Raw genomic sequence first — 14,495 nt, forward strand, 5'->3', positions numbered from 1 at the left:
AGATCATACTATCCATAAAATGGACCTAGAAAAATTCCATCTGCCTTTATATTGAAAAATGTTTTTGTCTCCTTTTCTTCTACTGTGATAGATCAAAACAGAATAATAGTCATTAGAAAGTTACATAGTAACTCGTGTTGTGACATTTGTTAATTGTCTTTGCAGAAATCTATGGGTTTAATTTATTTAATAGCTATGCTGATGTCTCAAACACTCTTTTGTTAATACAGAACCCACTGAAGCTCATTCAACTGAAATAGCTTCACATTAATAATTTCTCATCTGTCAAACTGTATTATTTATTCATTGTGGTTTTGTAAATACGAGACACAATTTTGAAAAATGAAATTAAAGTTAAAATAAGTCAAATAAAATTTTCAGAACTATCCTGCAGTTGATTTTTCTCAGCCAGTCCCATGAGAGAGTATTTTAAAAAATCCTCGATGCATTCTCCCACAATATGGTTACAAGTAAAAGCTTCAGATGCCTTTTGGGGTTTGCATGGGGGTGTGGAGGAGGGGGGAAAGGAATGGCAAGATTAAGGAGACATGTTTAGTTCTGGCTTCTGCCTCAGCACCTTGTAATGTGCATATATACTTCCATGCGTTTGGTCCTTTAAAAGCATCTAGTTCATGGAAACATTTGAGTGAAATCAGCTTTGAAAACAGAACAGGAGGCCATCCTCTCCCTGTAATACTGAAGAATTCCTTTCCTGTGTGTATTTGCACTTGTTTGAACTTGAGCTATAACTTGCTGCTCTGTGACAGGTAAACGTCCCAGGCCTTTGCTTGCCCATCTGGCATGCTCTGTGCCTTGAAGCACTTTGGTAGCGGCATGTCAGAGAGGAGCTTGCCCTCCTGGAACGTGTAAGCACAGTAAGGTATATACCGTAGGTAGTGGGGCTATTTAAAAACAAAAAGCAAAGCTGCCAGCGAGTCAGTAGACAGTGCTATTAGTTATTGGGGTTTAGATGTTACGATTGTCAGTATTGCTTCTCAGCTCTTTTTTAAGCTAATCTCTTTGCTCTGAAACAGAGAAAAAGCTTGAGTACAGCTAGGCACTAGTCTTGTCCAGAAAGCTAACACTACTGCCCCTGCTGAGTCTGTGAACCTTCCGGTTGAGAGAAGCGGCTGAATGCCCCATTTGGGACACGGGGCAGGTAAGTCTCCCTGGACTGAACATACCACCGTGTATCTTGACCTCTGTACTGTTGAATAAAAGGTTTGTTTTGAAGACTTTAGTTTTAAGCCAGCATGGTCATTGATATGAAACATTAAAAAAACATTAATAGCAGGGAAAACAAGATTTTATGCTGCTGTGCTCCTCTGCAACCAAAACTGTTTTGCTGTTCTCAGCTGTGAAGCAGAGAAATGAAAAATTGTTGAAACCTGTGTCCTTATCATTTAACTCTGATCTGGGTGGCTACAGATCACACAGAATCAAGACTTAATAAACAAGAAGAGTCTACAAACCTTTTAAGCATTAAAATGGTTTAAGATATCCTGTCAGCAAGATTGATGAGTAGGTAAAAGCAGTCTTTCTGTACTGTGCAAGTCTTCAGATTGGGGACTTGGGCAGTTAAGACTTCCCCTTTTGTAAGCAATGAACTACAGTTTTGAAAGACTAATGGATTGTTTGTTAATACACCTGCAAAAACTGGTGATTAGACAGAGGCTGGTGAAAAAGCTGTTGAAAATGAATCCTACATTCCTTTGCAGCTGGCAATGTAGAGTGGGAGAAATCATTTTAAAAGCATATCACTTGTTAAGAATGGTACATTTTACTTTCAGTCTTCTTGGACAACTGGTTGTGAAAAGGAAAGAAGCATCTGCTTTAAATCTAGTGGCTAATTGGTAGCCTTTTTACTTTTGATGGTTTTAATGTACTTTCCTGCCTTAGTTGGTGTGCATTGTACTTCTAATAAAATAATTAATACATTATCGCATTTTCCGTGTTCGTTATATATCTACTGAGAATGTTTTGCAGTTGGTTCTTTTTTTTAAAAAGGGATCTGTAGATCTGCAGATCTAGGCATAACCTAACAAATTTTGCTTTCTTTGGAAGTCTGCATTTTATTCTGTGTGTCTTTTTTAAGAAGAACGTATCATTATGGTGTTTATAATCTGTTAATATTAGAGAATGTGGCAGAGTTGAGTAGAGCTGATTTTTTCATGTCTAGGCTTTACAAGGCTATTAATATCCTGTTTAAAGTGTGTATGAGCTTGCATGTGAATAGAAAGGATGAGCACTTTGAAGATCATAAGTGTTGAGCTGCCTTGACAGGAAAAACAAGAATTGTTCAAGCTGTTTCAAAATAGGTACTGTTAAAAGCCATGGAAGTCATATCCTAAAACTTCTGGACCTACTGCAGGGAAGGATCCTTAGGGAAAGAAAGAAAGGAGAAAAAAAAGCACCGTTGTATGTGTTCTGCCATCCAGTGGTGTAAAAGGAAAGTGAACCCAAGTCGCACAAATAATTACCTATCCTGGTGTTTAAACTTACCAGAGTAGATGTCGGGTAAAGGAAACACACTCTAAAATTAAACTGTGGGTGGTGAGGGGCTTGGAAGCAAGTCTAAAGTGTAAAACCTCTCAGGAAATTGTGAAAGGTCATCAGGTTGCTTTCTCCTTGGTTATGTCTCTGGTCTCCCAGCCACAGTTGGATGCAGGGAATATGAGAGTTACTAGGGTGCATATATATATATATATATATATATATATATATATATATATATATATTTTTTTTTCATATCTTGTTCCGAGTTAACAGTGAGGAGAGACTTAATTTAAATGAATGTTTTGGGGAGAAAGAATTGAATTTGAGGCCCTAAATGTGTCACCCTCATGAGAGGCTGATGTAATATTTCTCCTTAAATAGGCTTTTTTAGGTAGTGCTTTATTTTGATTTCTCCCTTTTAATGATTTTATATTGACTGTGAGAGATAGTAAATAACAGATAAAATGATTATGCTGTGAGGAGTTGAAAACAGAAGTTAAGATTAATTATACTCTTAACATTTTGTTTCTAATTTTGTTTCCTTTAGCTTTTTAGATGTTTTAATTAAAGTCAGGAACAGACACAATGATGTGGTTCCAACCATGGCACAAGGGGTGATTGAATACAAGGAAAAATATGGCTTTGATCCATTTGTTAGCAGTAACATCCAGTATTTTCTAGATAGATTCTACACCAACCGCATCTCTTTCCGTATGCTTATTAACCAACACAGTAAGTAATTGCTTTTTTCATCTTTGAGATCTCATTAGTTATTGCCTGTAAACCTGACATAGCTTTGTTTTGGTATTTTTCATACTCATGACTAACTCTTACTATTCTGTACTAATTATGGTAAATGGTATAGTGGCAACTAGTTATTTTTGTACTTTTTTCAGTTACCAAAAATGAATCCAAAACACCAGAACTCTTTCTTCCAGAATTGTCTGGCTTCGTCAGTGTGGCTGTCACTTTTTAATCTCTTTGGCAGAGATGCCTTGCATAGTAACACATGAACTATTTTTAGGTAGTGGTAGAGCAGCTGTATCTTTCTGCTCGCAAATCTATCAGCATAGTTTGTCAAGTTGACATTTATTTCATCATCAAACCCAAGGTTGCCAAAGGTTTTGAAGAGCTTGTACACTATATGTATTTTCATTGTTAATTTTTCAGCAGCTTATCTGGACTTTTTTCTTGCCTTCTAAAGGAGTTGAGTGAGTTGAGTATTTCTAACTTAAGTTTTAAATTATCACCTTTATCTGCCTCTACTTCCCACTCCCTATTTATGAATAAATACTAAAATTACTCATTCTTTGTCATTAGTTCTATTTCATTGTTTAATAATGTTACTGGTAAACACTTTTTTTAATATATTCGTATTGCAGAGTAAAAGGAGTTACTTGCACATAACTAGTTTGTGCCCCCATGTAGAAAGTGATCTGCACAAAGTTAAGGTCAATATTGTGATCTCTTATAGTGTATCTTTTACCTTTAGCTCTAGAGCTTCATTCACGGCCCGGTATTCTGCTTTTATGAGCCCTTAGAAATACGGGTACATGACAGATAACAGGGAACAAAACTTGAGTAGTGTAAGGTATTTTCCTATAAGTTATATGCTTTTCTAATAACCTTTTATGTGATCAGCAAATGTCATATTATGTGGCTACAAATAACTTCCATGTGGCAAAGCATAAGAGGTAAGATATATATGCAACTTCCTTTACTTTTATCTGGGCAGACAAATGACGGAAACAAAACAAGTCAAAGGCCTTCCTAGAAGAGTGCTAACAATAAGTCAAAGCTTCATCCTAACAAAAATTCTAGACCAAGTATGAACATAATTTGCATTAATTCTAAAATAATGAATTTATTTCACTAAACTGAAGTTGCTTTCCCTGTGGACATTCTCATTTAACTGTTTGAAACTTACACCAGCTTACAGATGCTTAAAGTTCAGTTAAACTAGTAGAACTTCTCTGTGCTAACAAACCATAGTGATCTATCCATGATGGCAAAAATCAGTCTTGAAACACTGAAAAGGAAAAAAAGCAATTGGAAAGCAGAATTTGGAAACAGGTTTTTATGTACTTTCTAGTTCTGTTTAATTCATTATGGACAAACTGTTTCTTACAGTGCAGTTCTACAAGGTGCAGTGAGCCAGAGTATTTGCTTGCCATCACTGGAATAGGAAAATCTTCCATCTTGTCTTTTGCTTACTTCCTACTGCCTCTGTTTCTTTATCAGAATTGACTAGTTGCAAACAGGAGAAAATCGCCCCTGCAAAAATGTATAAAATATTTCTGCTTTTTTAAGAGTTAAACTGGGTCAGTGAAGGGTCTGGTGAGTTCCAGACTTTGAGCAAAGGAGGGAGTGGGGAATATACTGCTGAAAGTCAGGGAGGAAGCTGAGAGAGAGAGACCTCTCTCCTGACTGTGAAATTGCAGCTTAGGTGAGTGTAAAAGGCTTTTAACACTGTCTTACAGTTCTTCAGTCCTTTTTATTGACATTTCCATTATTATGACTGCTCCTGTACTGACATAATGATATGAATGAAGCATTTTACAATTTAGTTGTACCTAATTTGGTAGTCCAGTTTGAAATGGAGATTTTCACCTTAACCCTCACATACCTTTATTTCTATGTTAACTAGTTTTAGCGATAAGGGATGGGGGGGAGAGGAAGGGGGTAACCAGTCTTCCTAAACAAGGATTTTGGCAATTTGGAAGAGTATCTTTTTACAAAATGATGTGCTATCCAGTAAGTTTCAGATGTCATCTGATTTAAGTTTTCTGTGCTGCTTCAAGTGTAATAGACAATTTGCTGCCATTTCCTTTTCCTTTTAGCACTTCTTTTTGGAGGCGATATTAATCCTGCTCATCCCAAACATATTGGAAGTATTGATCCTAATTGTAATGTGGCTGAGGTGGTTAAAGGTAAGGAGATCAAGCTAATATTTTTGTTGATCCCCCCAGACTTAGAATATTCATACATTTATTATTCAGATACAAAAGACTGAAAATTTATGTCTGCTTAATAAACTGAAAAAAAAATAAATGAAAGATCTTCAGTTGCTTACAAATAAGCTCATGAGCTTATTGAGAATTTCTAATGTCTTCATAATTTAGAAAGTCGCAACTTGCAGTATATTAACAGAACTAGGAAGACAAATGAATTTTTTATAACTTTAATCTGTCCTTCTTAAGTACCAGATTAAGTATCTTAATGTTTTGTTAAACCTTAAGTGTTTTTTCCTCCAAAATACCTAGGGGTAGGTTCTTAGGTACTGCTTTTTTATTTAATACTGTTACTAAAAAAAATTAAGAATAAATGCAATTTTCTGATTTTCCTTAAAGACTGATTTATTAAATGTCCTCAGGTGTATGGATACTTTAATGAAACACCACATTTCATCATGTAGCCTATGTGCATCTGAACATATCACAGTCTGTTCTTGGTACAGAAGACGTGTCATGACTGTATCTGAATAATCTGGCACCTTCCCATTTGAAATCTACTTACTTAATGTTAGGAATGTTCATATGCTTGCAGAATGTTAGTACATATGCATGAGGCAATGTTGCCCCCTTCAAGAGCTTGTTTGAAGATTCACGCTCTGAGTATATCTATTTACAAATAGCTTTTGCTGTAGGAGTGAATCCTGCTCTCTAGCCTTCACTGCTGTTTATGCAGTTACAGGAGGGCAAAAATGTGTTTCTCCCCCTTGCTTTCTCTCAGCTTTTGGGAAAGCAAGAGCAAGCAATCTTATGGCAGAATTTGACCTGCATGATAGCCTATTTTGTAGTGTAGATGCTTTTTGCTATTATCAGGGCTTATTGGTTTCCAGCCTTTTGGCTTTAAAGCAGCCTTTTTTTCAAACCTTTCTTTTCTTTTGATCGTACTCTGCTATGACCTCAGGATAGCATATGTTGCAGATTTGTTGTTTATTTTAATAATACTTCTAATAGCAATGTTTGAATCTGTTTTCATCATCAAATCTGAAGTTGCCATCTGCCTTGGACAGAGGAGTGCATAGTGTCAGAAGGTGCTCAGTCCAGTTCTTAAGTCAAGAGCTGAAAGAGATCTGCATCTGAAGAAATATCTGTCAACAAATGAGGGCATCATGAACAGAGCGTCCAGTGTTGTCTTTGAAAGAAACAAAATGATCTTAAAGGCAGAGCTTATATAGTCAAGGCAATTAGGGTCATTTCCTCTTAGAGTTGGTGGAAGGGTTAATTTGCATTCCCAAATGTTCTGGTGCACAGGTGGCATTTGGAGCAATTTGTCAGAGTTTAGATGTCAACTTTGGCACAGTATGTAGTAGCAACAAGCTCAGTATGCCATTCAAAGGTGAAAGAAATGATTTAAAGAGCTTCACTTCAAGGCAGCTCTACCAAGGATTCTCTCTAACTGCCTGAGGTGGGTCTCTAGATCTCTCATTAACTGTCCTGCAATAAGCTTATTTTTGTCCTGAGAGCAGCTCCAGGCTCGTTCCTGGAACTGGGTTTTAGATGTACTGACAGATCTTGCACTCTGCTGTTTACCTCCGGCCACAACATGAGGAATGCTTTGAACCTTATGATACTATGTCTCCTTTACAGTCTTAGGCCTTTGTCAAAGACAGAGTTGGGTTTTAGAGGAAGGTAGACTATAAGACTTTGCACTCTTTTTTTTTTTTTTTTTTTTTTTGCCTCTGGGCAAAAACACTTTTTGCCTAGAGGTGGATAATGAAGGGCCTTTCTGTTCATCTCAAGGGGAAAGGTTTCAGGGTGGCTGCTTCTTGAAAGAGGTATATATTCAACTTGGAGAGGCCAAATGTGTTTATTCAGAGTGCCTTTGTTCTCTCAGGCTTCATGTAGTGGCTGTGTTTGCTCTGCATCCATATAATGAGGGCTTTTGGTTTATTCCAAGCCTGTTATTGATAGGCTTTTCAGAAGCCTTGAGGCTTCCACCACAGGAATCCAGCTTCTGTCCCCTGATGGATCCACATCTGATTTCCACTTCTATGATATGGAAACTCTTAGGAATACAATAACATATTCCTTTCTCCATGTAGAGGGCCGTATGGTTGTAATTGCTACATTGCTATCTTCAGCTTCTGATGACTGACTCAAGCTTGTGGCTGTGTTCCTTATGCCCCTTTTTTCTAAAGCACATGATCACTCCCAAGGCCATTAGATGTTCTGAGGTATCTGTGAATATTGTGTAAGTGTAGATATTCCAGCATCTTGTCCCCCTGCCCAGTTGTGTTTACTCCAGGGTGAGGTTCTCTGCATAGCTTTGATGTTAAACAGGATTTTGATCTTTTTATTAGGGCATGTTTTTGTAGTGCTAATGACAGAACCCTTTTAGGAGGTTTTTGGAGTTGACCGTCTTGACACAAGGGATTCCTCCTGGATAGCTGATTTTATGTGACTTTCTAGAGAGCTGATTGAGAACATTCCCAGTGTTGATTAGTTCCATTTTATTAGAGCTCAAGTAGCATCCATGTCAGCCTTGTGTAATATGTCCAGCCTTGCAGATGCCAGAACAACTGGTATAAAGTTTTCCATATAACAGGGCATATACATAGATATGTCTATAGACAACACTTCTTGAAGGAGCACAATTATAGGCAAGTAACCAGTCCTTTCTGGGGGCCAGTGATTTTATTGTCCTTGTGCCTGTCACATAGCTGTGACTCTTGACAGTGACTATTTTGTTTTGTTATGTCACTTTGGACAGGAGGAAGAAGATATATGTAGGGCTTGGTCAAATTAAATTGTTCAGTATCTTAGCAAATTCCTACCAGTCTGCAGAGCTGCCACATCTGTTCATGTGCTTGCTCTTTGCCCATAATAATTATGAGAAAAAATTCATTTGCTTAAACCTCTTTCATTAAGGTAACTTAAGCAGCATAGCTGGAACAGGTTTGAGTCTGTAGCTTCTCCTCATTGAGCTAAAAATTGCTGCTTTTTTCTGAAATGTTTTTGCAAAGGAGATAGTGAATATTAAGAATCATTCAGACAAGAGCACAGCTTGAACTTTCTTGCTGTACTTGACAATAGATATTGCCTGATTTGGATGATGGTGTGTTTTTGGTTCGGTGGGAAAGAATGAAGAATCTAAAAAATGTCAGCTTTTCTGCAAGAAAAGCTTGAAAATCAAGCATCATAAACTTGATGTTTGGAAAAATTGAATTTATGGTTGTCCATATCATCCTTTCTCATCCTCTTATATTTGAGATAGGAGGAACAAGTATTAAATTGTGATTGGGACATAACAAATAAGCAGATATTATGGTCAAACTATTATTAGACCCTTTCTCTGGTTTTCAGGCCCTGAGGAAAGAAAAAAAAAAAAAAAGTTTGTCTCCAGTAATCTGCTTTTGTTTATAAAACTTTAAATAGAATATGTCCATTCTTGATAATGGGCTATGAGCATACAGACAAAAAGGGATTAAAATTGTTACAGCATCACATTTGTAAACCAGTGCCTAAAATGAGTGTTCTGCTTGTAGTCTTTCAGATGCAGGATGAATGTTGCTAGTCTGTCTTAGCCGATTTTTATAAATCTCTGTTCTGTTCTCTTGTTTTTTAGATGCTTATGAAACAGCTAAGATGCTATGTGAGCAGTACTATCTGGTTGCACCAGATCTGGAAGTTGAAGAATTCAATGGTAATTGTGAAATTCATTTAATTCTGAAGTGATATATTTCAGAAAGAACATCTCTAATATCTGCTATTTCCAGCTTTGTTTAATTAATTTTAAGTTATAATTGAAACCCTGAAGTCCTACATGCAGAGTTCCTTCTCTTCCTCTTGTAATTTATCTACATGGGCACCTGAATTTTTGTTTATCACGATGACATGTTTACTTAATTCTTGATGCTGCGTGCAGAGTGCCACCTGCTGAACTGACTATCACTTTGAGAATTCTCCTTACTGGGAAAGAAATAGGCCTGCCATCTACTAATCTTTTAATAGAGCTGAACTATGTTTCATTTTGAAGTATGCTTGTAAATCCCGCTCTCAGGCCATGGGCCAGGATGGTTAGCTCTTCTGTGCAAGGTGGCAAAATTTGAAACATTTTTTTTTTTCCCACATAGTCTGTGCATGAAGTCTTGTACATAAATTTTTCACATGAAAATATTTTTCTAGTTGATCTCTAAGAAGAAAATTGGATACTGCAAAACTGATGAGATAATCATTGCCAGTCTGTTGACTGATCATTTTGTTCCCCGCTTGTATTGATGAAATAGTAAAAGTAGATTTTTTTTTTTAAGTTACAAAATAGTCTCGGGTGATCCTTTCACAAACTTTAGACAACTGTCCAAACACAAAACTAAAATGTTTCCAAACTTCAGAAGAAGGAAAAGGATTGCAAAAGTCTCAGAAATGGAAAACAAATTCAAAATAGAGGGAATGATATGTGGGAACATATTTTGCTCAAAGCAGAACTCAGCCTTGTAGGAATACTCTTCTGCACTAAGGCTGTTGGCAACACTGTTGCATTACTACCACCTCCCTCTCCCAAAATCAAAGAACCCAACCTTCCCCCACACCCCAAACCAAGTGTTTGATTTTAGAGCTAGATCGTCACAAGGTACTGAGTGATGCAGCAGAGTGTTCAGTACAAAATTCATTTGAGGACAAAGTCCAAAGATTCAATGGTCGGGCAAATTTCATCATCACAAGATGATGAAAGATCATGAGATCCCTTCAAAAAAGGGGGAGGGGGAAGGATAACTTGTTTTCTTCAAACTTACTAAATATCAACATGAGGAAAGGAACTTTTCAAATTACCCCACAAGAGTGAAAATAACATGTTCTCTGCATATACTGTGTTCCTCAAACAAGAGTGCAAGTAAGTCCTTGTCATTACAGATGGGGCATGTATTTTGTATACTGCTGTGGACTTGCTGATGCATAAGAATTGGAATATGGACTTGGACAAAGTCAGTAAAACAGCAGGTTTCCTCGCAACTAATTATACAGAATGTTGTTTTGGTCGTCTTTTCCTAGGAGTTTTCACCAGATCTTAGAGAAATTACAAGAGTTTATATACCCTCTGTGTGTCTCTTAAAGTAGTAACTGGGATTATCTGCCCTTGGTGCTAGAAAAGATTAAATAGTCCTGCCCCTTTCTGCAGGCATGTTTACACCTTCCTGCAGTTTGTGAAGCAGGAATTTAGAGACTAGTTTCTTCAGTGTGAACTGCTGCTAAGTCTGACAAGCTATGACTGTATAACTTAATGCCAGGGGAATTTGAATGTTCAGGGATGACAGCATCTTCAGCACCAAACCTGTCACTGAATGTATTAAATGCAACTATATTCCTGCCGAATGAATCAGCTCTCTAGTATGCAGAGTTGTGACATGCACCTCTATTGAAATGTGGGTAGCAAGGACAGCAGTGGACAGAACAATTCAGTTATGATATGGAGGAAGACAATCATGATACTTTTTGAAACATATTTTGAAGATTTATAAAAATGCCTTACATTTTGCATGCTTTCATTAAGGAAAATAATGTATACATTTGCTTTTGAATAACTAAACAATTTTTTTAGTTTAAGAATCCTTTGTCCTGTCTGTTATGCTTTAATATTGTTTTTTTTTTTTTTTTACAAACATATGCAAACAGTAGGTAGTTAATAATAATAATAATAAAAAAAAGTGTCATAAGTAACAATACTGTCAGTACTAGCCTCTGCTTAGTGAAGTTTCATATCTAAACAAAGTCTGCTGACATGGATGACTTTAAAAATCATCATTAGAATGTGTCATTTCAGGTGATGTCTGTAACTGAAACTTGTGTTTTCACTTCATGCAGCATGTTTTGCACTTGGAAAATTAGACATAATTGTCTTTGTCTATAGTTTCATATTGTTACTGTAAATAGAAATGCTGCAAGGGATTGTTTGGTGTCTTTTTTTTTTATAGCTAAAGCTCCAAACAAGCCTATTCAAGTAGTTTATGTACCATCTCATCTGTTTCATATGCTGTTTGAATTGTTCAAGGTAGGTAGCACTTTTTAATATTTGGAAGGGGTTGGTGAACTTATAGTACAGTTGTAATTAAGATTCTTTTCAGTTACTCTTAAGTGTTCTTTCAGTTTTCCTTTCTTAAGCTTAGTCTTAACCCAGTGAAGATTGTTTGAAATTGTGATAAAAGTTAGGCACACAACCCTCTATGATGCCCCTATATACTTAAGGAATTTTTCTGTGTTTTTCCCATTTCTCCTTTTGCACTTTTGCAGCTGATCAATTTAAAGCAAGCATAAACAATCTAGTTTTGCAATGATCATACATTATAAGGCCTTACAATTTCCACAAGATTGCTTCTTTATTGTGGATTTGAGGCCTGGGTAGGATCAGTGTCTTCTGTTTATTGTAAAAGCAGTCTGTGTCTCTTGAACAGTGTAAATGGTATGTTTTGTTCTGTTTTTATTTACTTTCTTAATTGTTTGAATGACAGTGAAAATGGAATGTGGGAGAGCTGTTGCAGGAGTGGCATGGTTTTGGAATAAGATAGGTGGTCCCTAGGTGGTGCAATTGAACATATTAGCAGTTCAAAAAAGCCCAATGTATTTGGTCAAAGAGAATCTTCTCCTAAATAATGTATTTTGGTTTTGATTTCTGACATTCATTTTAATTGACATCGAGGACGTTCATTTTAATCATCCCGTCTTGTTTATAAAGTTAGCTCTAGGCCAGAGAAGATGTGAATTTGAAGACTGGCTGTAGGTGTGCTTTGGTATAAGTTGTGAAACTGTATGAAATCAAATATGTTGTAGTTGTAAGTGATGTTATGTCTGTGATGGACTGGCAGTAGAAACTGTTCATTAAAAATGATACAGTCAGAATAATGAACTGTAACATTTTGTGACCCAGGTCAATAAAATAAAAGCTATTTCTCTGTGGTGAGCATCAGTATTGGTGTTCTGGCAGGTGGAGGGCAAGGATGTTGTCTTATTTTATAATTGCTGGATTTCACAGGGAGAAAATTTTTTCCTGCTTTATGTTCTCTGACTTTTTGTCAAGTAGGGAAAAGTATGTATGATAGAGTTCTGATGTAAAAGTCTAACTGGGCAGCTGATTTGCCTGAAAGCATTCCTTTGAATTTATTTTAAATATGGCCTTTTCTGTCTTGTATACAAATGTAGGACAAGGCATCTACATTCAACAAAATATATGCAAGTTGTAAGTTGTCACAAAAAGCATATATGGTAACGTTAGAAGCTACATTTATCAGAATTCAAGACACTGTTTTCTTTTATCTTCAGAACTCAATGAGAGCTACAGTAGAACTGCATGAAGGTAAGAGAGAAGGCTATCCGTCAATCAAAACTTTAGTCACTTTGGGGAAAGAAGATCTATCTATTAAGGTAAATGCCTGAAAATAAGTTCTTATACAACTTATGAACCTGTTACTGTATGATTTCTGGCATTTATTTCATATTCATGAATGTTTCTTAAGTCATTTAGATAATGCTGCTTGTGTTTTGCACTTTGTTTTTTTCAGAATGTGATGTTTAAAATTTTAACTTTTCATTCCCTAGATAAGTGATCAAGGTGGAGGTGTACCTTTAAGAAAAATAGACAGATTGTTTAACTACATGTACTCAACAGCACCCAGGCCTAGTTTGGAGCCAACAAGAGCTGTGCCTTTGGTAAGCAATTGTAATACATATTTAAATGTGCCTTGACACTACTCTAGCCATGCCTTTCCTTTCACTGCAACTGACTGGATCAGTTTTTCCATTGAAGAAATTGGCTATCATTAGTAATTTTGCACAGGTAAAACATATGAGGGGAAAATGCGGTCTGTTATCACCACTTAGTCTTTGGAGTAGGCAATTGCTTTTCTTTGTCTTGGGCATTATATTCTTGGAAAGAAGCTTGTCTTTATAAGCGCAACATTTCCACAGATTAATGGACAGGATTTCTTAGTGCTTTGTTACTAAAAAGGTGGATAACCTAATGAGCTATTTCTTGGTGTGCAGGCTGTTTACCTAAATTTACTAGATTAAATATTTGTATTGAAGAGGTGAACCATACTGTTAGTATTACAACAGTTGAGAAACAGTTCCTGATAATACATGCATTCATACTAAACTTTGAAAATGATTTTTATATAAGTTACAGTCTATGAAAACACATTTTTTTAAAAATCCCCAAATGTGGAATGTGTGACAGGATCACATTTGATGTATTTCTGTTCAGTTGGGGATATTTCACGATACTCCCTTTTGAGATGTATCAGAGTCAGGTTTAGAAAACAAAACAACAGAAACCCTTTCCATAGCTGCTTCTAAGTGGAGAATTGCTTCAGCATTGAATGCTTTGATTCTTTTAGGAAGTATGGGGTTTTGGGGGGAGGGGGTTTATTTTATTAAGCTTTACCTCTTGTTTACCCAAGAGATAGACAGTGATATAACTACTGTTCCATTTGCCTGTCATTCAGTAAGTGGATCAGTAGTGATACTGTATTCTTGCTTTTCTTCTCATCTTTGCTCTGTATTGCTTCTGATGCAATCCCTTATCTTCACTCATGCCAAGAAAAAGTTGATTCTTTGAGCAATTTCCTTTCCTTGTTGAAATACATTCTTATCTAGTATGTTCTTATGTGATCTCTTTTTCTGGCAGTTGTGTGGTTGAAGAGCCTTCAGGCAGCTAATAAAATGTAGTGCAGAGTATATGGCTATTTCTGATATAAAATACCTGAAAGTGAATTTAGAGTTGAAACCTTCTCAAAGTGGTACAGAGTAATAACAGTTTCCTTTTACGTTTTTAGCAGAGTGCCTTTACGGTACTATTTTAGCGCACAGTTCTTAGCAGTGTGGCATGGAAGTGTATTGCGTTGTTTTCACCGCTGTTTGTTGCCACTGCAGTAGGCATGAAACCCAATTCTGTATCTACACTGGCCTGACATGAATCCTTCTGGCTTCCTAACTCCACAACACGTTAGCAACAACTATTTCAAACAATGCTGTGCCTTTTTCATAGCAAATCTTCTTGAATGG

At 36.5% G+C, this 14,495-nt stretch overlaps 1 protein-coding gene across 5 annotated transcripts in view; it reads left to right on the forward strand.

The window, feature by feature from the left end:
• The window catches only part of PDK3 (pyruvate dehydrogenase kinase 3), a 71,758-nt gene that overhangs the window by 35,368 nt on the left and 21,895 nt on the right, over positions 1-14,495 (forward strand). For all 5 annotated transcript variants that reach the window (XR_010884327.1, XR_010884330.1, XM_067297440.1 and 2 more), the window contains 6 exons: positions 3,044-3,228; positions 5,337-5,426; positions 9,070-9,147; positions 11,414-11,490; positions 12,756-12,857; positions 13,032-13,142. Coding sequence is in view for 3 of the 5 variants with exons in the window: in XM_067297440.1 (XP_067153541.1) it covers positions 3,044-3,228; positions 5,337-5,426; positions 9,070-9,147; positions 11,414-11,490; positions 12,756-12,857; positions 13,032-13,142 (643 nt within the window). In the remaining 2 variants the exon portion in view is untranslated. The remainder of the gene's footprint in view (positions 1-3,043; positions 3,229-5,336; positions 5,427-9,069; positions 9,148-11,413; positions 11,491-12,755; positions 12,858-13,031; positions 13,143-14,495) is intronic.

Source organism: Apteryx mantelli, chromosome 1 (assembly GCF_036417845.1).
Source record: "Apteryx mantelli isolate bAptMan1 chromosome 1, bAptMan1.hap1, whole genome shotgun sequence".
Classification (NCBI taxonomy): domain Eukaryota; kingdom Metazoa; phylum Chordata; class Aves; order Apterygiformes; family Apterygidae; genus Apteryx; species Apteryx mantelli.